The sequence below is a fragment of the Falco peregrinus genome, chromosome 5 (genome assembly GCF_023634155.1).
Source record: "Falco peregrinus isolate bFalPer1 chromosome 5, bFalPer1.pri, whole genome shotgun sequence".
In the NCBI taxonomy this organism is placed as follows: domain Eukaryota; kingdom Metazoa; phylum Chordata; class Aves; order Falconiformes; family Falconidae; genus Falco; species Falco peregrinus.
Window position 1 is genome coordinate 53769191 of NC_073725.1, and position 25315 is coordinate 53794505.

At 36.3% G+C, this 25315-nt stretch overlaps 1 protein-coding gene across 2 annotated transcripts in view; it reads left to right on the forward strand.

Moving 5' to 3' along the window:
• The window catches only part of ESYT2 (extended synaptotagmin 2), an 84546-nt gene that overhangs the window by 34360 nt on the left and 24871 nt on the right, over positions 1–25315 (forward strand). For both annotated transcript variants that reach the window (XM_027781718.2, XM_055804931.1), the window contains exons 5-10: positions 3889–3961; positions 4783–4872; positions 18486–18541; positions 23375–23495; positions 24101–24277; positions 24691–24773. In XM_027781718.2, the coding sequence (XP_027637519.2) occupies positions 3889–3961; positions 4783–4872; positions 18486–18541; positions 23375–23495; positions 24101–24277; positions 24691–24773 (600 nt within the window). The remainder of the gene's footprint in view (positions 1–3888; positions 3962–4782; positions 4873–18485; positions 18542–23374; positions 23496–24100; positions 24278–24690; positions 24774–25315) is intronic.

Consider the following 25315-nt stretch of genomic DNA (forward strand, 5'->3'; position numbering starts at 1 on the left):
TTCCTGAGGGGTCCATTGCTAGGATATTTTAGTTCAGTTTTGTAAGATTATCAAGAACAGGTCAGTATTAGAGAAAAGTCTGTCCTTTGGAGTATTTACCCCTATAGATTTAAATCTCCAGTTAAATTAGATTGTTTTAATTTTAATTTATTTTTAATTTCAAAGTTAGGAGCTTTCTATAAACCCTTAATTCCCTAAACACATTTGAGAAGGAAAACAGTCTCTCTCTAAGCATTCATAAGAATAGCTGTATGAAGTCAAATCCTTGGGGGGGTGGCAGGGGGAAAAGAAGGAAAGATTTTATTTTATTTATATTTTCAAATTTTTAGTACATCCATTCTTGTAATAATTACCTTCTGTCCTGCTGTTTCACTAGTGTGGCATCCTTTAGCCCTTTCTACTGTCAGTTGTTTGTGATTGGGTATATGTATTGGCTTTGGACCTTCCTTACAGTACATTTAAGTAGTTCCAATGTGTCTCCAAAACACTTCTTTAGCATTTCTTTTTTTTTTTTTTTCTATTTTTTTAGCTTTGGGGTTCTTTTTTTAGTATCTCTTCTTTGAGTTTTTTTGGGGGTTTGCTTTTAATTGCAAAAGGAGTGTGTTTTGGTTTAGTTTTTATTGTTTCTGCAGGGGTATCAAGTGCATTCTGATCATTGCTTCAGAGTGTTTTTCAGAACCTTTTGAAACAGGTCCTATGCATTGCTCAGGATACAGTGAGGAACTTTACTCTTGTAAGCCGCTTGACTAGATAATCCACAAAGCATTCATTGGAAAGTGTATTTAAAGATTCAATTTCAGGACCATGTTTGCAAAGGGAACACTTTACCTTTCTCTTACTTACTGTGAACTTTATTTTAAAAAATTGTCAAAACTCATGTTACAATTTAGAAGTTACTTTCTGCTGACAGATGTGTGAGGGAAAACTTTTAACTACTTGGGCCAATTAAGATAGTCTAAATAAATTGATAATAAATATAAATCTTACATTTGCTAAAATGCATGAATGTAGTAAACACTTGAGGAAAATTTAAAGTTATGGATCAACAGAAACCAAGATAAACTGTCAAATTAAATGTGAACTGTAGTAAAGAAAGCCAAAAAAGACTGAGAGATTGAGGAAATACTTGTTAATAGCATACAACTGAGTTGTTTTTCACAGTCTCATGACACACAAAAAAAGAAAATTTTAGGCTGCAGATTTAAACTCGTGGAAGTATTTTTTTTTTTTTCATGTGTTATACTTGAATGGAGAAAAATCACTACCATTGTACTGGCAGATGACAGTTGTAAAAATGCAGTCAAAATATCTTGTAAAAATAATGAAGGTAGCCCAGAGTACAGTATCACAGATCGTTGTAATCTGGGAAATGTTTGTCCTATTTTTGTTTGTTTTGCTTCTGGGCATCTTTTATGGTCGTACAGTGACCCCATCCACAGTATACTGTGCTTTTTATCTGATTGAGTACATCTGCTATTATATTCTTACGGGACTGCCCCCATTAAAATGTAATCTATCTTAGTGTTCTGTACATTACAGGGGTCATAAATATTTCTGGGATATTATGATCTGAATGTACAGAATTTACTTACTAAATGAGCCTTCAAGTTGTATGTTATGTTACAGTGGAATTCTGTAGCACTGACTGTTAATGGACCCAGCCAAATATCTTGGGATAAAACCATGTTTAACTTTATTAAAAGGTTAAAAGCAGTTGACTTGTTACCCTCAAATGCAGTTTGTTACTATTTTTACTTCAGTTTGTCATCATGTTATTACGGATTTTCAAACAAGCATATTGCTTCCCAGTCTTCATAACACAAATAGTTCTGATGCTACGAAGTGCCAAGATTGAGGTTTGAGTTACAGGTTTTAATTGACCTTGCTTCCCTGTGTCATGTTGTTACACAATTACATATGTGTGTGTATATTTATATATATATCTACTATCTCTATATATATAGTTAGATAGGTAAAAATAGAACTTACATAGTTTGAAATGATGCATTAAAAAAAAATATTCCTATTTTTAAACTGTACAATCACACTACATTCATTCCGGAGAAAGCAGTGGTCGCTTTCCTTTCACATAAACCCTTGTCATGTTGCTGTCTTCCAGTTCCCCAAACTGGTCATTGTACCAAAATGAGTCTGTGTATTGTTATCTTTTGAATAGTTGAAAATACATTCCAGTGTTGGATGTTTACAAGAATGTCTCAGCACTATTGTTCATTCAAGGGATTGATAAGATTTGTGTTTTCTTGAAATCCCATAGGTAGCACTATCACACAGAGTACAGGTGGCTACAAATGATTTGAATAGTGGATATTCTGAATGCAGCAACCATCAGCTTTGCTTTCTTTTGAAAGTACCTTGTGGCCATCAGTTGTCAGAGGAGAGGGGGCAGGAGTCCTGCTGTTCTGCTTTTACTATTACAGTTATTTATTCTACCTTGACTTGATCCTAAAATGGACCTGTGAGGAGAGCCAACTCCATTTTCTCCGTAACTTTCCAGACATTTCTGTAATAAAATTCCATCAAACTCCTAAACTTGGCTGAACAGTTTTTCATGGTACAGGTTAGGTCTGAGGAATCTAATCTGAGGAAGCCTGAGCTCTACTGCGAAATTTGGAATGGGATGCCTTGTAAAGGAGAAAATTTCCCCTGCTCGCAGCAGTATCTGGCATAGTCTGAGCTGCCCCTTATCTCCTCCCCACTTAGTTCTTTTTTTTCCATATTTTTTTAATTATTTTTTTTTAGCTGGTAGTTTGTTCAGAAAGCTCTTCAGATTTCATTTGTCCTTTTGTTATAACCTGTATCTTCTCAGCCAGGTTCCTTGTCTAGCCAGTCTCTCCCTAGCTGTAGCTTGAAAGTCAGTCTGTTGGTTTTTGGTTTTAGCTCTTATTCTGTAGAATCATTGACCTGTTCCCTTGCTAGTCACAAGCTTTCTTTCTAGATTCCTTTTTGAGTCTCAGAATTAGTTTGTTTTCAGACTTAACGTGGCTTGCAGCAGCAGCAGTTCTTAGAAAAGATCTCTTCAACTCTGCTGGTACATGCTTGACCTGCATGGAGCTTTGGGAAAAGCAGCTGCTAAAATCTGAGTCTTGAGTTGCATTCAAATAATCTTTTAGCCTTGTAGCATGGGCAAAACAAATGGGCCTTTTTTTACAGTCTAGTGCAAATCTCTCTCTGGGATACAGAGCAGCATCTGCAAAATTTCAAGCCCTTGACCTTGCATCCCCCAAAATGGGATGCAAGACCTGTTCAGGGAAAATATTGCATTGTTTTAAATGTATTATTTTCTAATTTACTCACTACCTCCTCTCTCCCTTCCCCTTGGAAGGGGCTTGACTGTTTTTGGCATAACCCTTGGTTAGTGGATCATCCATCTCGGCCCATTCAGCTTACGGAATTTCTAAATATGACTGGCTTTGCAAGTCTCTGAATATTTCAGACAACTTTGATTTCTAGTGAAATAACCATCTCTGTCTAATGCTTCTCATGATTATATTAGATGAACATGGGTTTGGGTTCATGTACTGTCGATACCAACGTAGAGCTTTCCTGAAGGTGGGGTATGAATAGTGTCCGTTATTTCCTAATAGTAAGGGTACTTGCATGTTTTATCTCATGTATGCTTCTGGAGATGATAACATACCTATGTATGTATTGGAGTGATTTTAATGACAGTGGTGATGTTTTGAAGTGGATGTAATTTTTTTTAACAATCTTGACTTTGTTATATGCTTCAATGTTTTAACATTCATTTTTTGTTTATAAGCTGTGATGTATGAGTGAAATCACTGTCATGATAGTGGTATATTGTACTAATGGTATATTGTGGTTTAGTCCATAAAATTAAATATATACTTTCCTTTTTTGTCTTAGTTTTGTTGGAAACTGTGAAATTGATTTGGAGATCAAGAGATACTTTTGCAGAGCTGGTGTGAAAAGTATACAGGTGAAATTAATTTTTTTTATTTTGATATTGAGTTATCACTGAGACATTATTTTCTAATGAAAAAATTTATAAGAAGGAACCAGTAATGGTGTAGTTTTATTGGTTACTATTTTTTTCTCAGTTGCATTATATTGATACTGCATGATAATTTCAGTAACATGACTTAGCTGAAAGGGTAAATTCCTTTTAGATTTAGAGCTGTTTTAAATATGTATGAAAAAAGATGGAGATAATTGCACATCAGTCCAGTGTTTATGTGGTTTGTAAAGGGACCATGGAGCTTAAAATTTTGTTTTATTGAATATTTTACTGTGAGATGCAATTACTAGTTCAGATGCAGTTACTATTAGTAGCCTTGCCTTCTGATACTGTCTCTCAAAATTCCTTAATTTTCTGGTAACAGATCTCTCTCTCTCATGAGGAAAAACAGTACGCTTTTTTGTGTGTGTGTGTGTGGTGTATCTTGACATACCTATAAGCATTTGCCTACTTTTGTTCTAGTGTCTGTGGATGCCATTGCATTGTTTTGTGCCACACTGGTTTACATTGAGCTGTATAGATGATCTGCTTCATATTTTGGCAAAATTACCACTAACATGACAGAGCATCATGTAGAAGAATATAATGAATTTTTAAGCCCAGCTGTTTAGTGCCTGTGTTAAATATTTTGGGTTTGGGCGACAGGTAAAGCTATATATGTGAAATTCTTCCATAATCAAAAATTTAATGAACTAGGAAGTGTAAGCATTGCCAGTGAATGTGTTTTATTTAATACTTGAACTAAAGTAAATTAATTGCCTTTTTTTCCTCCCCTTCCACAGATCCATGGCACTATGAGGGTTATTCTGGAACCACTGATTGGAGACATGCCCCTAATTGGAGCACTATCTCTTTTTTTCCTTAGGAAACCTGTAAGTACTTTTATCTCTGTTTCTGCTCTTTCTAGAGTGCTGATGACAGTAGTCAGAAAATGATAGAGGAAGAATTAAGCAGCAAAAGGAAAGAATTTGCGAAATCACTTCCATTTGGTTGAGCTTTCCTGGAAAAATAGTGGACAAATTTTATGAATACTAGAAGAAACCAAGATGAATAATAATTACTTTGGAATTCTGAAGTGTATTTTGTCAAAGCTGTCAAATTTTTCTTGAGTCTTCTGGATAAAGGAAGATCAATAGATACCATCTAGGTTGTTTGTAAACTTGTTACTGATTCTTCATGACAGTCTGTAGGTGAGCATGGTGTAAGTTAAAATTCCACAAGATCTATGCAAAGTTGTTTTGAAAACCATGCTGATGTTACCACAAATTAAAATCAGAGTGGGTGTTCTGAGATCACCTGCTAAGATGATTGAAATTTTTATCCTAAACAGCAGGTAGGCGATTTCCATTATATTTACCAATGACCCAAGGATGAAAATGGATGAAGCACAGTGTGAGATGGAATTGGAAGTCAAAATTATCATGACAGTAGCAGAAGTTGGCGGGAGAGAGGGTGTCATGTAATTCAACTGTAATATGTGCTAGGGCAAAGTAGACATTTGGACAGGAATACTAGTGAAACGTAGCTAAGCCAACAAGGCCTTGCTGGGATGAAACTGAAACACCCAGACTGACATGTGTAAACAAGAAAATAACCCACAAATGCTTTCAGTTTTAGGCACAGCCCTTCAAAAAAGATACTGACCAGCTGGAAAATGTGCAAAGTAGGGAGATAAGAATAAATTTGACCCTCGAGAACAGACCAAAAAGAATGGGAATTGTTTAGTTTAGAGTGAGGAGAAAATGTCTTAAAAAATGTGAGAGGCTCTTGCGGAAGAGAAACATGCAATCTATTCTGTATATCAATGGCAGATAGGATAACAAAGAGTCACAGCAAGGAAGATTCAGGCTAGACAAGAGGGATGAGGGAAAGCCTGTATGGTAGTGGTAGTGAAGCACTGCAATAGGCTGCCTTGAGACACTGAATCTCTGTCTCTGCTGGCTCTTAAGAACAGATTGGACCTGCATCATCTGTTAGTATTGATGTAAGTACAGCTTTTCCAGAACCATTCACTCAGGTGGGCTCTTGAGATTGTATCCAACCTAGTGAGTCTTGTAGAAGGTGAGATTCTGGGCATGCTCTAACTGGAAAGGTTGATGTTGACTTAATAAGAGTTAAAATACTAATTAATAATTAAAAAATGTTTTAATTTTAAATAATATAACTATGTACAAACTGAAATTAGTTTCAAGGTATTATAGCATTTGTATGGGATTCTGCTGCGTTTTACCACCTTTTTTGTTGAAGTAACTGATTCATTTATCTAAATGAAACTGTGATGTACTTTAGAAGTCTTTCGTAGGGTTCCCCTGTTCTTTACTACCCAAACAACAAGGAAAGTGCCTGGGGATTATTTGGGTTAGCCAATATTAATTTGTATCATGGAGACTGGCACCAAAGTTATGTGCATTTTTGCAGGATTCAATAGTGTTGCAGTTGTTACAGACTTATTTAAGTACTCTTGAATTAGGAGAATGGTTCTTAGCTCACTGAAGAGGAAGAAAACTTCTGCATCTGAGTAATTTGTAGAAAATGAGTTAAGGAAAGTTTTCTAAGGCCAAAAATTTTTCTGAATTCTGGCCTATCACAAATCACCCGATAGTTACTTTTTATGAGCACCTGTTTTATATGCCTGTCTTGCCTTTTCATGTTGAACTTACTATATTTTAAAAAGTTCATATTTAAGTGCAATGTTTGAAAGTAACACAGGTTTTGAAACCTGGGAACGTGGGTGGTGTAGTGATACAATTTCAGTTCAACCGTTTCCTCTGTGTTAAAATGATAATGTATGTAATTGAAGTTTGCACTATAGATGGTGGATTGTTGCACCTTGGGGTGATTGTTTCACTTCAAAAGCTGTAGTCTGAATCTCGCAGGTAAGATTGGCTGACAAGCACCAGTATGTCTGTTAACTTGGTACAGCACTGATAGAACAGGATAGATAGCAAATGTAATTTTCACTGTCTGAAAATGAGTAATAAATAACCTACAGTGTTATTTGAACTAAATATTATCAAATATGACAGAAATTCTACTCTAGATTTTACTACTTGCAGGAAATTTCTGGTTTAATCTGCAGATGCATCAGGAAATGCTCACAGATGTTGCAAACAACCTTATTTTAGACGAATATAAAGGAGAACATAATACAAATTGCACACTTCACGTTGGAAAATATTTTGATGTTGTGTGTGTGTAAGGCAGTTTCAGTGATTTGAAGTTTGTTTGTAGTAAGTATCAGTGAGAGAGCTTAAAAAATGAGAACATCATGGAAGTCTGTGCTGCACAGACTTCTTTGAAGAAATTGATTCTGTCTCTTACTTGGAAGTATATTTTCCGTTGGAGGCTTTTGTTTCTTGGATATGTTCTAATTAAACAGTAAAACTTGTGATGTTAAGATGTACAGTTTCAGATTATGCTAGATCATAAATTACAAGTGCATGGGTTTAGGCACTTTGAAACAGTCTCAGATTGATCGTTGTGGTTTCCTCAGCAATCTGCTGAGTTGATCTAGTTTTCAAGGTTTGGGAGGTGGGAGTGAATTCTTTACTTCAACAGCTTTAGAAGGTATGTTGTTGTTTTCTTCAATGACATCACATTCTTGTAACAATTCTTTTGAACAAATGTCCTAAGATAAATTTTTGTGAACTTGCTGAAAAGATAGGTTTGTATGGGTGTTTGTGTGGCCTAGGAAAAACTTAAGGTGTCATTTATGTGTCTTGTTTCATCTCTCTAGAGAAACCATGTGTTTTTGTGTAAAGCAAATGTGAACTTAAATCTTGGTAAAACGTGCAAGAATTTGGAAATGTTTTGTGGATAGTTTAGTCACTTTTTTTCTAAAAGTGAAATAATTCGTGCAAACTGATAAAACATCATTGGTCTTATTTGGGAAGGGTTGGGGAGGTACATTGAGATGAACCAAATTTGGATTTCCACTTACTATTTTGAAGCGAGTCTAAATATTAGGAGATCTCTGGTTGTCTCCTTTTTACCCACTGGCTGAGCAGCATGAGTCTAGGACATAATGTTTGTATTTATACTAACAAATGAAGCAGGGCTGTGACGGGCTGGACACTGCCTTATGGTGGTCTGTGCTATGTAATTGTTAGCATACTCTGATGTTATTTTGCTATTTAGTGCTCTTCCAAACAATTTCCAGACTCAGTACTGCACCCAGCTCATTACAGGGACCACCTAGTAAACAAGTTAAGTGCAAACACTATTTTAGAGGCGCAGGGAGAAGGGTTTAGTTGTGTGGACACAGGCCTTACTTCTTTCGCCCACCCCCCACCCCCAGGCATGATCTTTGTGTTGTAGATGTGGTTTGTGTTCTGTCTCTCAGTTCTGTTTTGTATTCACTGAGAAAGAAACCTGTGTATTGTCCCTCTGCAGAAGCTATTCTGCTGGAGCTATGACCCAGTGCAGCACATATGGGCTGCTTTCCTGGGGTTCCTCCTGCAGCCACAGCTTCTTTGGTGCTTTCTGAGGGAGAGGTAGGAAAGCTGGTAGGGGATAGCAGGGGAGAGATCAGCAGCAGGCATGCTTGTAAGCTGATCCTGACACTTCCTCAGTTTCCCAGCATTGTGCTCTGGTAGGATTTGTTTGAACCTTTTATTTCTGGTAGTTCCAGATACCTCTCCAGACACCTTTTAGCTCTGGTAGCTGTGGCCAGTCCTTTCTGTCCCAGATCCATGCTAAGTGCCATGCATTTGTGAATTGGTTAACTCAGTCAATCTGCACCTGAGATCGTAAACTGGAAGTATATCAAATGAAACACCTCTCATTTGTGGTCATAGCTTTCTGAACTTTGGGAGAGACTTTGTCCAGAGTAATGTTGTCTTTACTTCTATCCCCATGCCACTTTATTAGGGGTCTGGTTGACTTCGTGGGACAAAAAATGACAGGAAGTAAACTGGAGAATGAAAACTAAAAAGTCAAACCCTTCCCAAAAGTATTCAGTTACAAAAATATTAAAAGTGTTTTTCACCCTCCTTTCATTTAAAAGCTAGTGGTCAAGGTCCAAGCAAACTTAAGGGTTGATTGTCCACAAAATATCTTTGAGTCAAATTATTCCATAATTCCATAATTAATTCATATTTTTTTCCAAGCAGACTTTTCTCCCCACTGCATTGTGTCTTGGTGTTTTTCTAACCTCTGTAGAAAAATGTAAAATAAAGCTTATTATAGCAATAACCAAATTCTGTCCACTTACTAGAGAGCAAGTGGCTGCAGCCAAGGAAAGCTTTTCTTCAATATTTTTGTTAGAAGGGAAGAGGAATTAGTTGGCAGCTAGCATTAGGTTTTGTTCTCATACTTTCCAGTCCAAAGTAACTGGCAACAATTCCTCTTGCTCTGTATCGTCTGTTTGCTGGCTTTAATGACTATATAAGGCAACGCTGCCTAAATTGATAGTTCTGAACATACTTGTTTAATGAGTTTACCGGTCTCCAGTTTCTGAGTAATGCATGAAGTTTTTGATACTGCAAGAGTTCTTATGTTATATGAAACTTTTTAAATACTGTATTTTGTTGTTACTATTGTGAAGAAGGTGCTGAAAGTTTCATCAGCTTAAAAAATATGTCTGAATATGTAAGAGACTTCAAGGGAGAAATATGTGCGTTCTAATGTTTTGAAGTAGTCTTTTAGATCTCTGAGCTTCAATGCTGGAAAGGTTAGCACTGTGTAAATAGGATGTGTAGGTTTTTTTGTATTACTTCTCACTATGTTAACATTATGTATATTTACCATATATATTCTGTTTCTCTAAGTGAAGTTATCTTTTCCTTTTAGAACAAAACACCACATAGTTAATGATTTTGATTTTTGATTAGTTACAGAAGTGTATATGGCTTACAGCTGTACTGCAGATTAGTAATTTTCAAAAGCTTGTTTAGTGGCATACTTAATATTGAAGGCGTTTCTTAACCCAACCCTTTTCTCTTGTTTAAAACAAAAACAACAAAATAGACATATGAAAATGCCTATACTATTCTAAAAAAACCATGGCTGGAAAACAGGATGCCTTCCAGGAAAAGTGGGCAACTCTTGCAGAGCTGCAATTTCTATATTCACAGTTTTGTCCTCTACTCACTTTACAGATTTGTTCTGTTCTGTAGTTTTGCTTTATTTGATACTGATTTAGTTTCATTTAATATTGGCTGCCTTTGGAAAATTCAGCGCTGAATGTCACTTTAAAAATTATGAGTACTGATGAAAATTAGACTCAAAAGGAGCACTTGCACCAAGAATGAGTCCTAGTGAAATGGCTGGGGGAAAAAAAAAAAGTCATTATGTGGAATGCAGAAGAATGTTGTTTTGGTTTGCTTTTAGTTGGTCAAAAATGCGTCAGAATGTATGAGACTGTTGCTATGTTTGCTTCAATTTTTTTTAATCTCTTTTAAAGGGGTTTGTGGAACATGTGGATAAATTCTGAATTTACGGTTATATTTGTTAAGAATTAGTGTTATTGCTTACAAGATGAGAGTGATTTGCACTGTTACTTTGTGTACTTATAATTTTCTATAACTTAAAATTTTTATATTTTAATTTTGATAGCTTATGGGATGTTTTTAGGGCCATTACAGTTGATGCTTCCACTGTACCATATTCTTCTCTCCCTGTGCCCTCCCATTCAGTGTTATTGTCTCTTTCATACCAGTGTTGAAGCTTCTCCTCCTAAAGGAAACCGGTTTTGGGACCTAAGCTGGCAAAATATTAAACACATCAAGAAGTGACTAATTTCCTGTCCTTCAGATGTATTTCAGCATCTTGGGCTGGCTCGCTAAGGAGGCAGGAGAGTGTCAGTACTCATATGAGGGTGCGAACCAAAATGTGGAACTGGTAGAAGGGTAGAAAGTAGAGAGAATTGGCTTGAAATGAAACTTTGAATAGTTGACACTGTGGAGAATAGTGAGGTGCACAGGATTTTTACAAGACTAACTGTGGTCCTTCTTCTGGTCACCTTAACTCAAAAATTTGCCTGTTCTGTCTCTTACCTCCACAACTATACATCTTCCATCTTCAGCATTTGTCATTTAAATCTTTGGACAGTTACAGCTGAAAAACAGCACTGTTAAACGTGGCTCCCATGCAGAGATATGGTGTGTTTCCTTCAGGAATGATGAAAAACAGTGTCATTGCTACCTTCTATGGTATTGTATAGTCAAGCCTTGCTTGAGAAGCTGAGTTTATTATATGTTTACTGGGGAAATACACTCGATAATGTTATTTATTAAATAATTACAGTAATGTTAGCACTTTAGCATTGCAGTGGTAATGGGTTGTGCTCTACTAACAGGTTGTACTGTTTCTGCATGACCGTTCAGGAGTAAGGAGAAGAGGGCATGTTAGTCCCCTTCTTATAAAAAAATTCTGAGAAGAAACACAACTTATCCCATGGAATTGTATCATCATGCCCTGTAGTGGGTCTTGCAGAAGACTCATACTTCCATAACTTGATTAGCAGGAAGTTGTTCGTTAGCATTTTAAAATACTTTGTGGCTTCGCTTCTGAGAATTAGTAGTGTTTATGGCAGCCAAATGAAGCCACAAGACTGGCAGTGTTTAGAGGCTGCCTTTTGTGCTGCTGTGAACTTCAGTTGTGGCCTGTGTGTTCTGTGTCCCAGTACATTCTTTTCCCTTTTGCATCCTAACACATCTAGGGTATGGAGAACACCAAATGCGTAAAAACGCTCATCAGTTTTTAGCCTACCTTTTCTTACAGGCCACAGGGAGATATATATATATATTTTTTTTAAAACTCAGTGTAAGTGTTCATTCGTTCTCAGTACAGAGCCTTGAGAAGACACACATTTCTTGGTTTTCAGGGAGGAAACGTAATCTGTTTTCACTACTGTGAGCAGAGGAAGAATTGAAAGAGCTTTGAGTAACTTGACACACATACTACTTCATTGGAAAGTCTCACTGGTGTCTGAAATCCCGCCCACTCCAGGCCAGTGAGCTGGCTGGTAAGAAGTCTCTGCAAGGCATATCACCTCTCTCAGTTGCACTGTGTTGTATAAAGAGACCACATTGTTTTTGGCTCTTGGCAGAGTTTCACTTGGTGACAAATACTGAACACAATCTTTCCAGTGCCCTGTTAGTTCTGCTGTAGAGAACCAGTTGGCATTCCCTGAATTTAGCTGAACTAAGAGAATTTTGCATTGCTCAAAGCTGTGATGAAGAAGGAAATAATATTGTTAAGCTATTTTGGAGATTTATAGGCCAAAACTTTCCTTAAAGTATGGAAATTTTTTTCTATTCAGTACTTCATAAAATGATTCATCAGCTGGCAGTCTTTTGCTTGCTCCCTTTTTCTCCATAGGCCTTTTGAGTTTTTTAGGATGGTGACGTTGCTTTAACTTACTGAGAGAACTACCTGTTGCGGGGGTGGGGTGCTTGCAAATCATGGCATGGTAATGCACAAAATGTAGAATGAAAATCTGTGTTTGGCTGGACTATGAACAAAAAAAACCCCCAACATAAAAAGAAAAAAGCATTTGTCATTATATCTGTAGGCTAAGATTAGAGTGTGTATTCCTGCAGTGATATCAATATCAATGCTTCATTACTGTTGGGCTCTTCTGGTAGAACTGGAAAGGAAGCACAATGGTGGGTGAACATAGCAAAACTTGTTATGTGAGGAGAGCTTACCTTCAAAGTGCAAATAGCAAAAGCTTGATTTATGCCAGGAGTTTGAAGGCTTGTATTCCTTCCAAAACGTTTCATGGCTTAAGGTTTATTTGCAAAGCTTTTCTAATAATCCGGTAACATGCTTAGCCTTGGTAATGATTTTTAATTTCTTAACTCCAACTTTGAATTGAAAAGGATTTGTCTTTAGCACTTCTGAAATTGACCTCTGTATTTGTGTTTATTCCTGTACAATAAATAGATGAATAAAGTTTCTGATGTTATATGTACTAATTGCATACTAATTGCGTTTCTTGTCTAAATGGGCCACTCTTAGTAACACTATTTTTTTTCAGTAACTTTGTGTGATTATTTTTTACATGCCTCATGGTCTGAGGACTGATGACAGAATGAATCAATGTAGCCTTGTTTTTGAGAAGAGGTGTGTAATAATCAAAGTATTGATAGTGAGTGGTCACAAGCAGTGTATGTGGTCTGCATGCTGTGCTGCAACCTTCTGAAATGCTTTTTGGTCACATAAATTGAAAAACCTTGCAGCTCTCTGTGCTATCTCATAGGTTGTTCTTTGTTTTGTTTTGGGTTGTAGCAGTTAATATAGAAACCACTACAATACATGTTTAAGTCTAGTGTAGATGGTGTTTTTTCATGCTGAATTTTAATGTGCATTATGTTGCCCGATTCATTTAATGTGGTTAAATCAATTTAGGAGGCAGCACAGGACTCTGCCATGTTAATTGCTGTATGCAATATACTAAACAACAAAGAATGAAAAAATCAAAAGGAAATGCAAATATTTTCTCATTTTCTGTTTACTCTGAAAACATTAGTATGTAAAAATGTTAAATATGGGATGCAGGTATGAACACCTTAGGATAAGGACCAATTTTTTGAGGTATTTGTGGGGTGTATTTGCCTTCTAATTCACCTATGAATAAGGAAAAAGGGAATAAATCATCCAATAAAATGGATTCTTTGTCTTAAAACACTATAAAATTACTTATTCCAGAGCCTCAGTAGTCTGCATAGATTTTTGAAGTGTCATATAATATAATGCCAAAACTTGTGATTAGAACATGACAACCAGTGTGAAAACACAAGTTGTCATTAATTTTATCAGCTGCTACCAAGCTATTTGTATGTTACATTACTTAAACATTTGTGGGTTTGCAGGATTGAGGAAGTAGTACAAAACTGAAGTTACTTGTGCTAAATTGGACTTTACATCCTAGTTCAGTTATTTATTTCTTAACTTTTTTTCAGAGTTAAGATGAGCATGAGATTTGAAGAACGTATAATTTGCACCGTTAATTTTCAAAGAAGAATACACTGAAATTACCTTCAGCTTTCTTATATATTTGTTCTGTGTTTTCTAGCTCATCGTTTGTTATTGTAGAACTAAGTGTACAAGTAAAGCTTACATACCAATGTAAAATAACCCATTTTACAACAAATAATTTCTAACAGTTTGCATTTGCTAATTAAAAACCTGATAGCTTTAAATTTACATTCATGTAGAAAAGAAATCATAACACTTTAAAAAAACCCCAAAAATAGGAAGAAGAAAAAGGCTGTTCAGTGTTCAGACTGTATGAGTTTTTAGTAAGATCTCATCCACTTCTGGAAGGTCTTACTGCTACTTAGCCTTGCTAGCATTCCATAAATAGATGTGCCTTAGAAAACTGAGCCTCCCACCTACCTGAAGATCTTTTCCAATCCAGTTGTTAACTGTGCGTTCCTTTGCTGAAAATGCTAATTACAAAACTGTTTTCCTAATGTGTGTTCATCTCTTGTGCACAACTTCTTGTAAGTGCTTGGCTGACAGCCTGATCTATAGTTGATAGAGGCCTTGTATGCTAATGGAAGATAAATTTGAAGGAAGAAAGGCAGAATTTTTGTGTAAACACTGACTAGAGCAAACTAAATGAGTGGGTTTAACCTTCTTTTTGTCCGTTAGAAAATGAGTCTGATAACCTAAGTCTTTCAAAAGCATTTTCTAAAAATTAGTGTTTTCAGAAGTATAGGAAAGTTTCACATGTACTAGTTGAATCTTCAATGTGTTTGTTAGAATCTGAATGCATAGTCAGATAACAGCGTGGTAAGTGATGATGCAAATTCCACAGCTTTTGGTTCCTCCATATGATTTGCTCAAATACATACTTTTTCTTGTGTAAGGTAGGTTAGCCTTTTCTCACTAAAAATAATCCTGCTAGTACTGTAACAGAAAGTGGGCAAAACTAGTTTATAGTGAGATATCTTTAGAAAGACATTGAATACAAGATAGTACTGGACCAACGATATCTTCACACTTTCACGTGAAGAATGATGAAAGTCAGCAGTCTCTGTACTGGGCTCTGTATAGCTGCTAATGATAGGATGTTTCACTTTAGATTCTGATAGTCTGTTTCAGATGTGACTAATGTATATGAACAAGTAGTGGCTTAGGCTGAATTTAGTTACCCTCACATATGCATCTAGTGTGATTCTCTGTAGACGGGACATCTGAAACAGGACCTCTGACCTTCTGGAGACACCACTGGAGCCACAGCAAGTTTACTTGCTTGAAACTGGAAGAAGTGGTTGATGCAGCAGATAGTTGTGCTACTATTCAGAGGGACCTTGACAAGCCGGAAAAATGGGCCAATAGGAGTCTCATGAAGTTCAGCAAAGGAATATGTAAAGGAAAATGGGAAGGAAAATATGATTTTGGAAACCTCTTAAAAATCAGCCTGTGTTTTTACAGTAGCGTCAGTTCTGCAGTATCTTGTCAGAAAGCTCTTGTTATTTCTAAAGCTGCAGAATTAAGCTTACAGGAATCATATTACTCATAGTTCAGTGAAGGGTCTAAAGCTTTACATTCCAGTTCTCTGTACTGCTACCGCTTTATTGGGGATACTTTGGGAAAGTGCTTTTTAAGGGTTAGAGCAGAACAATAAAAATGTTGATTGATTTTTTTTTTTTTTCCCCCTGCTATCATAATGTCATCATTATTGTATCTGTTGAGATATTGAATATAATTCCTGGACAAAAATGAGTACATGAAATGGATGCATAAAGGAAGTACTCTGTAATTGGCGAGGGGAAAAGTGTGCATGCAAAGGTATAATTAAATATAGTAAAATACATACAACTGGCAGAAATTTGTTTACTGCATTTTAACCCACACAGTATAAAATTATGTGAAGTAAGAAAATGAATTTAACTAAATCATGATGTTTAGCTTATTCTGAGAGTTATTGTTGTCTTCCTTATGCTGTAATGACAGAACGAAAAATTGTTTTGACTTTCATTCATTCTTTCAGAGTCTGGGAAACATGAATATCCTGAAGAGTTTAGGAAATTGCATTTAGGAGAAGCAAATGGATAGACTATAATGATCTGTATGAATTTATAATTCTTTTGTTCTAAGTGTGTTGGGGTTTCTTAATGTTGAAACATAGCAGATCTCTGTTGGGCTCCTTTTGGTTGATGGAGTTAGAAAGCAAGCTTCTTTCAGTCGTCCACCAGAGTTTGTTAGATTGCCTTATTAGAGGAGTCTCTGTGTCTGCTGCTCTCCTGACTATACAAAGGCATAGGAGTGTAATACAGTAAAAGGAGGTGAAGAAAAATCCTGTAGCAATTTGCTGAATGGGTATCAGCAGGGAAAGTGCTAAATTTTAAGCATTCTCTTGAAGTCTGTAGGTTTAATCACCCTTCTGAATAGCATAGTTAGGAAGACGCTAATCTTACTCACTGGGTAGGACCAAATGTTTGTTTTCTGTTCTAGTATGTTCACAGACTCATAGAATAGCTGAAGTTGGTAGGGACCTCTGGAAGTCATCTAGTCTAACCCCTTCCTCAAGCAGGCCCATCTAGGGCAGGTTGCCTAGGCCCATATCCAGATGGCTTTTTTAATGTCTCCAAAGGCAGAGACTCCACAACCTCTCTGGGCAGCCTGTGCCAATGCTCTATCATCTTCACAGGAAATAAATGTTTCCTGCTGTTCAGAACCTCCTGTTTTTCAGTTTGTGCCCTTTGCCTCTGGTCTTGTCACTGGGCACCACTGAGAAGAACCCGGCTTAGTTTTCTTTGCACCTTCCCTTCAGGCATTTATGGACATGTATCCCCCCCGAGCCTTCTGTTCTGTGGGGTAAACAGCCCTAGCTCTTTGAGCCTTTCCTCATAGGAGAGATGCTCCTGTCCCTTAGTCATCCTCATGGCCCTTTTTTGGACCTCTGTCCAGTATGTCCATGTACTGAGGAGCCCAAACTGGACAGAGCACTCAGGTGTGGCCTCACCGCTGGTCAGTGGAGGGAAAGGATCACCTCCCTCATCCCATTGGCAATGGTTTTCTTAATGCAGCCCAGGATAGTGTTAGCCTTCTTTGTGGCAAGGGCCATGTTGCTGGCTTATGTAGATTCTTGCAGTATGTCCCATGATACGTCTTGCCTTTTGTTTTGGAATATTTAGTTATTAAATCTTGCTACCTTTTCCATTGAAAGGATAATGATTTTTTTTTCTGCTTGATTGTTTGTTACAGATAGGCTAGGTGCTTCACAGGTAACGTTGAAATAGTTTGCCACTATTACAAAAGTATATTAAGTAATAGTGCTCCTTATGTAAGTAAATGTAGTGTGTGTTATCTTTAGTCAAAAGTATTCACAAAGGAAATCACTAACTAAACTATTAATAGATCCTTTTAAAAAGAATGGTATTTGCTAGGGTTGTTTCTTTTAATAGCAAATGTATGTAGGGTGATCATTCTTGCCTGTTTGTGGAAAGATGCAACATGGGTTCTTGTAAAGATTTGTTGGTTTGTTTCAGCATTTAACTGAACCACCACGATTAGTTTATTATCTGAGGGATCTCAATATCTCTAACTTTTTCATGCAGCTATTCTTAGGTGGATTAGGTTAGGTGGATTTGGAAGCGTGGTGGTAGTTGGATGGGTTTGAATTTGTTTGCTACTTATATTCAGTGTACTTCTATGCAGTTAATAAAAAGTTTTCAGTGAGAAGGGAGATAAGGAAACTTAGGGTTTTTTTGTTAGTTTTGTTATCTAGAATAATATTATATGATTGAAAAGAATATGGGGAATTAGTTATTAATGCCGGCAGCCCTGAAACAGCACTTGTACATCTAACATTCTGTAAAAAATTTCAGTGAAGGAAGTACATATGATCTAGTAATGAATTATCCCTATTAATTATTTCTGAGGATTTTTCTAACTTTGATACTTAATCCTGTTGATACCTTTCTTCTTTACTGCATCCATGGTGGAGTTAATTTCTCTTTGTCATTAAAAACAGCCTCCTCTGTTTGCAAGCTGTTGTCGTGTCCTCCTTCCACCTTCTTAATCCCAGTCTTTTTTTCTTTCTGTAGTCATGCCTTCTAGATCTCTTATTTTCCTGGTCTCAGATGGGATTCTTCATCAGTTTATTATACTCTGCAAATTCATGTAGGTTAGTTGTCCATCTATAACAGGTCAATGGTGAATATGAATATATTCCTCCAGAAAATAGGATCACATATCATTACTTGATACTGGTTGTATGTAGTAAATACTATGTACACATGTAGATTGGGGTGTGCATGTGTGTATTTGTATGTACGTGTGGAAGGGTAGGTAAGAAGATGGTGAGTTGTTTTTATAACTTTAAAAGTTATAATTGGATAAAAATTATTTAGAATGGAAGAAGTTTGGGTTTCTGTTTAAGAAAATCCTGGAAACTGGTTATTAACCCTCCACTGATCAGAATTTATAGTGATCAGGTTTATTTCTTCAGTGTTGTGAATTCTAAGTTGCTTTTCTCTCCCCACCCCCCCCCCACCCCCCCCAACCCCTTCTCTGTAATTCACAGCTTTTGGAAATTAACTGGACAGGACTGACCAATCTTCTGGATGTTCCGGGACTGAAGTGAGTATATGTAAAGCAGTGTTTGATATTCTTCCACCCAAGTACACCCCAGAAAATCTGAAGACCATCAGCTAAATAATTTTAGGTTAAATTATTCCGAGTAGTTATCTCATGATTTAGAATTACATTAAATTGCTCGACGTGCAGAAGGTAGTGATTTCACTACAAGTAAAAATGCACAAACTTACAGCTATGGAACTTGTTAAAAACATTTCGAAAAAAAATTTTAATCTGCTTTTTTTAGTGTTCTCAGCCTTTCCAGATTTCCAGAATCTTGTGAATTTCCTATCTGCTATCTCATATGGCAGCAGAAAGACAGAGAGCCTTATTTTTCATGTCAGTGGGTTCACGACATCTTGGCTCATGGCTTTGTATGCTGATATTTCTCTAGTTGCTTGCATAAAGGTAGTTAGAAATACTTAAGACACTAATTAAATTAAACTTCCTAATCTCTTCAAGTACTTACTTTTTAAAGCTTTCAGTTTATTATGTGAAGATCAAATGGAGTAGCAAAAATATTGACCATATATAGCTAGAAAAAATGCTTGGTTTATGCAGAGCTTGTCAAAATAGTACATGATAAAACCCCAAAGAAAAAAGCAGGAGTAGAGGTAAAAACGAAGCTGCTTTGAATCATTGCAATCCTGATGAGGTTAAATCCATTAGTATATTCATAATTATCTAGTTGTAATAGTTACCCAGGGTCTTTTTAATATTGAAACTATGGCTAAGGGAGTAAGGGTGGATCTGATACACACTTGGATTTTGTGACTAGTCCTTTTATTGGATCCCGTACTCTCAAGAGCTGGCTGACTCCAGAATTACTTTTTTATTGTTTAAAAATGAGTTTGAATTTAGGTATTAATCCTTTACTGCTCACTTGCGTGACTGAAACAGATCTTGCTTTGCTTAGACGTGTGAAACCATTGCACGGAATCCCAGTTGAACAGTTCAAAATTAGAACTTGCATTAAGTAGGTTAATGGCTGCAAGAATTGCTTATCTTTCAAGCCTGCTTAAGGCTGCCTCCAAGGAAAGAGATTTTCTTGATGAGTGAGAAAAGGGCTTCCAAAATACAAGTACCGAGTAATAATTTGCTTTTTTGACATAACACTAATAAACTCACATTTAGTACCTAAGCTTACTAGGCTCCTGAGATTTATACCACACTACATGTTTGGCTGACTGCAAACACAAAACCTCAGATGTAAACAAATTCTAGCTAAGTATCTCAATTTTATGGTTTCCAGAGCAACCAAGCTTGGCCACACATGCATAAAATCATGCCATCTAGATGTGGTATAGTTTCTATAGAAACTGTAACCGAGGTGACTCATGTTCTGTTTTGCCAAGACATTTCTTCAGTGCTGAATTTGTTTTTCTTATCTATATAGATAGATTGTATGGTTTGGTAGGGTAACTTGACATATTGTAGTAAACAGTGCTGAACAATGAAGAGATTGTTGCTGCCACAGGTACCTTTTTTATCTTACTGCTGTTGCCTGCACGCAAAAATACTTGCTTGTACTCTGTTTGCAAATGCCTTCTATTAAATGAAATTCTGCATTTGCTGCTAGAAGCTTCCCTGTGAGCTGTTAACAACTTCTGTTGCTCTTAGTATATGACTCCACAAGGAGAAGGACATACAAGTAATTCATGTTCCATCATTAGTATAGCTTACAGTGGAGTGGAATTAAAATCTCTGTGTAAGGAGGAGCCAGGCTGTGAGAATACTAAAGTGCTGTCAGGAAGGTATGTGGATGATGGGAAGATGAATTATATTATAGTTGCTTGAGATACAGTAAAAACACTTTATGTAGTCTGAGATGTGCTGTCTCTGCAGTGTAAATAAAGATGATGCAAGAAAAATACATAGCTGCTTATTCTGTCACTAAAAAATAAGTAGAACTAAATAGCAAAGAGTAGGTACCTGACAGTTATTTTCCTGCAATGAAATTGAGCTCTTGAAGACATGTAAAATACGTGAAACATTTTGCACTTGTCATTTGTGAGAACTGAGAAAATAATTGTGCTTATCATCAATGACTTAAGAGTTTTACAGTCTTAAGAAACTGTTTATTGGTGATGCATCAATGTAAGGGTTTAAATTGATACATCTTTCTCTGTAGCTTGATCAGTGATTTGTCTCTGTTTTCCATAGATCAGACCTCTTAGTTTAATAACATAATGGCAAAAGGTTGTTACTTTTGCCGTGTATTCCTGAAGAATACTTTCCACCTGGGAGCATCCCAGTTGGCTAATATTTGGTTCGATACATTTTAAACAGCTTGAAAGTGTCATGTTGTTTTTAGAATTAATTTAATTCATTACTTAGCTAGGGAGTATCTGCTGCCTCCTATGAGTCCAGTTTCTTTGTGTGAAATTCCATTAATGCTAGCTCATTCTTCATATTAATTTCTGGGATATTTTAGTGACATTCAAGCATTTATATTGATGTAAAATTGTGAGGCTGACCTTTGGAATCACAGAGTTGGGGTTTCATCTTAACAGAGAGGATTGTGAATCCTCCCAGTGACTGGACTGTGTAGTGCTTCAGGCTCTTTCTTTTATTTAAGGAAATCTGCTCTAGCACCATTTGAACATTAGTCAATCTCTGAACCTTTTGCTACTCCAGGATAGGTTTGTTTATGCCTGTAGCTTATTTCATAATGTATGTGATCTTAACTAAGAGCACAATAACCTTTCTTTCAAGGCAGCTCTGGTACCATTGCCTGTCCTGCATTGCTCATATGCTTTCTCTGACCTAGGTCAGTTAGTTTTTTCCATTAATCATCTGTTCTTAAGGCATGTGCTGTATTGAGCATAACGGCAAAGCTTTCTCTTCTTGCCAGGTAGGGACACTTAACAAAAGCAGGAACAAAGCAAACTTACCTACTGGAGATTTGTTGTCAGATTTGTATTTTGAAAAGTGTGGTTGTTGCTTGTGTAGTTACTATCACCTCAGCTTTTTATTATTTTCCTTGTAATGTTAGACTGGTGGAGACGTTTATTTTAAAATTTTAAGTCAATTCTAACAAAACAATGGGGTCTATTTTCTTGGCTAATTTTAGAGAAACTTTTAGTATACACAAGTTGAAAACTATGATTACCAACATGGAACTGAAAAAGTTTGAAAAACATGTTACAGTGATGACTAAAGGAAGCTACTTATTTTCAAATAACATGATTATCTTCTTATAGTAGTTGTCTTAATTACTGAAACTACATTTGTAGGGTTCAGTGTTCATTTAGAATGAAAGTCTTTGTTAATATGATTGGATGAGCTCTGCAAGCAAGGACGGGGAATGAAGACTCCTCTTTAGGACAGATGTGAATTAATTCACAGAAGTGGAGAGGAAATTTTTCCCCTGAGCAGTATCTTAACATTGTCCACTGTTGCTTCTTTCAGAGAATAGAGGGGTTTGCACAGACCTGTCCATTGATCTTGATGCAGCCTTGAGTTTCTTCTGTTCTATCTTACTGGATGACGTTAAAAAGTCAACCATGTTCTGTCGTGTATTGTAGTTCATCTATATTTTCTGTGGAAGTGGGCAGCCAAGGGGTTGCAGGCTGTACTGGCATGAAATATTGGTGTGAATCAGTGGGCCAGATTGTATTTAATTCTGTTACCCATCTCCACCATAATACCTTCATTGCTCACTGTGAAATTTTCTCCCCAAATGAAAGTGTGTGTGTGTGTGTATATATACACATATATATAGTATATATATTTATTACATTTCATTGCAGCTTTTGTGTTTTTATAAATATGCTAACTGCTGAGTCAGAGCTACTTGCAACTACTTATCCAGTCTTAGAAAAACTTCTCAAGGTGATTACACACATGTGCTTCCTCTGAAAAATGTTCTAAGTAATCAAATATTATTTGCATTTTAATTTCATAACTGTAAATGGAGAATCATAAAGTGTATTTAGGAGGAGAAATCGTTCATCCCTGAAGCAGCTCCACCAGCTTTAGCAAGAGTGCACAAGCAGTTCAAGTATTTTTGTAATTTTCTTTCTGAACCTTTGTGCATAACCCTAAAATCTTCCTGGATACTTGTCTCCTATAGCGAATTGTATCGCTGCAGCTCAGCCTTTTTGCCAGTGTAGGCAATATGTGTAACTGTTGTATTGGTCTGACAGCGTACTGCTTTGTTGTCAGTTCAGACCCAACTGGGTGAACTCGTTGCTTAGGAAATCTTTCTCTCTTCTGTGTTTCTGGAGGACTGTGGGGTTGGGTTTTTTAAATGATTCATTACCAGTGTGATTGTACTGCCACTCCCTTTTTGCCAGAACAAAACCTGTTTTGCTTCCCTAGGCTATATTTTATTCGGAGCATGTTTTCTTTTGTTTTTCTGTTTTAAATGGTGGTCCTCCCAGCTCAAGAGGACAACTTGTTTCATAACAATACAGGAATGGTTAGCCAGACTTTCAGAGACAGTTAAATCATTATTGAAATACAAAAGTAGATTAACAGTTAACATCTGCTTGGTTATATGCAATGCAGGCAAGAAAACTTATGCAATAGCCTTTTGCCCTGGGTGGCTTTAAAAGGCGAGGGTGAGGGGAGAACTTGGTGGTGGCAAGGAAATGAGAACTTTATAGTCATCTCTGTGGTTTCTGCTATTCTGTGTCAGCTGCTTCCACCTGGTGGCCATTTTGCAAGAATCCGTTATTTTAAAAGAAGTGTTCAAAAAACAGGTGTGTCTTTACCCCCCTAAAACGACAAATATATTCTCCATTTAGGTTGTTAAGCAGCAAAAGGAGTATATTAGTGTGATGTAACATGGTTAATTCTTATGAAGTAACTGAGGGTTATTTTCTCCAACAGTGGTTTATCAGATACAATAATATTGGATATAATATCCAACTACTTGGTCCTTCCAAATAGAATTACAGTCCCACTTGTCAGTGAAGTGCAGATTGCTCAACTGCGGTTTCCTATACCAAAGGTAAGCATGTTTCATTTAATACTAAGAATTTCATATTTAGCTTTTTGTGTAGTAGTAACCGCTAAAGATATGTACATCTGTGTGAATTTCTAGAGTTACTGCAGTAGTACAAGTTATCATGAATCCAGTCACTTAAAATAATTAATTTATAAATAATTTCTGTTGAGTTAATGTTTCATAATAACGCCAAGAAGGATTTTTTTTAGTTTGTTAGAATCTTAAACATATTACTTGCTAAAATCTAGTTCAACTGTATAAACTAAAAAATAAGTAGCATAAGTTTTATATTATCGCTGTAAATCATTGTTAGTGCTTTTCACTTGACAGTTGTTACTATTTATTGTTACTCACTTCGGGTAGCATGGCATTTCTTGATATAACTGGCATGTTTCTGCTTGTTGATGAAATCTTGTTTTCAGGAATATCTTGCATGCTAGGTCTGCTGTGTATGTGGATCATCATTGATATCTCTCCATTTACAGTGTATCCAAACTAATTTTCATGTTAAGGAAATCACAATGGAAATGATAAGACACATATTGCATAAATTGTGATGACACAGAAGCTTTCAAATTGCTACCTAAACTTACCTTTTCCTTTTTCAGGGTGTTCTAAGGATACACTTTATAGAAGCTCAGGACCTGGAGGGGAAAGATACTTACCTAAAAGGGATTGTCAAGGGAAAGTCAGATCCTTATGGAATCATCCGTGTGGGCAACCAGATTTTCCAAAGCAAAGTCATAAAAGAAAATCTGAATCCAAAATGGAATGAAGTTTATGAGGTATAACCAATAAAAATATCTTTTTTTGCATTCTGTAAAGTTGTCTTCTAGAGTTTCTTTTGTTGAAGGTGATACTCTGGGGACTTCCTCGAGGAGCTTCATGATATTTCCCTCTAAAAGCCCAAAGTTCTGTAACAAAACAGAAATTCTCCATTGATGTATACGTGCTTTTGTCTAGACTAAGCATCAGTAATTCTGAAGAGCAGTCTAGTCTATTAAAGCCAACATTAGCAAATCACATCAAAAAAGCTCTTATGCTTGCTCTACTCATTAATTGCATCTTTTTAAAGCATTTGCTCATTGATAAGTTTTAATACACAAGTACACTGCAGTTCGATGTTTTACTGTTACTATGCCATTTAACAAAGCTGATTAGTTTTACTGTTGACAGTGCCATCTTACTGTACTTCCAGGCCTTAGTATATGAACATCCAGGACAGGAGCTGGAGATTGAGCTCTTTGATGAAGACCCAGATAAAGATGACTTCCTGGGAAGGTAATGGATATTTGTTACATAACATAAAGGAATGTCATGGATAATATGTTTGTAGGTATTAAAAGAGGTGGAATATTTTCATCTAGTCTTTATTATCGCAGTTGCAGTTCTGCTAAATTACTGTATTATCAAAATTATGGCAGTAAGTAGTTCCCTAATTGCTTCATATATGTAGATAAAAATGTGCTTGTGTGTATATATACACATCTGTATGTTCACATATTTTTTTAAAAATATGGTAAGTATTGTGGGTACCCAGAAAAAAAAAAGATTGGGTTTTTTTTTTGTTTTGTTTGGGTTTAGGGGGATTTTTTTTTTCGTTAGGGATTGTGCCCTACCTGCTTTGATGTTGGTAAGCTAACACTAAGTCTTAATTATTTCTTCAGGCAGAGTTGTAAATTGTAAAACTGTGTATCTTCCTCATCTTCATAGTTTTTAAATAGCTATCTTGCAGTTTATTTTTCTCTAAAAGCTGATGTTAACTATTAGATTAAAGAAAAAAATTTACTGTAATGCTTTTGCAAACATTACTCACTCTTAAA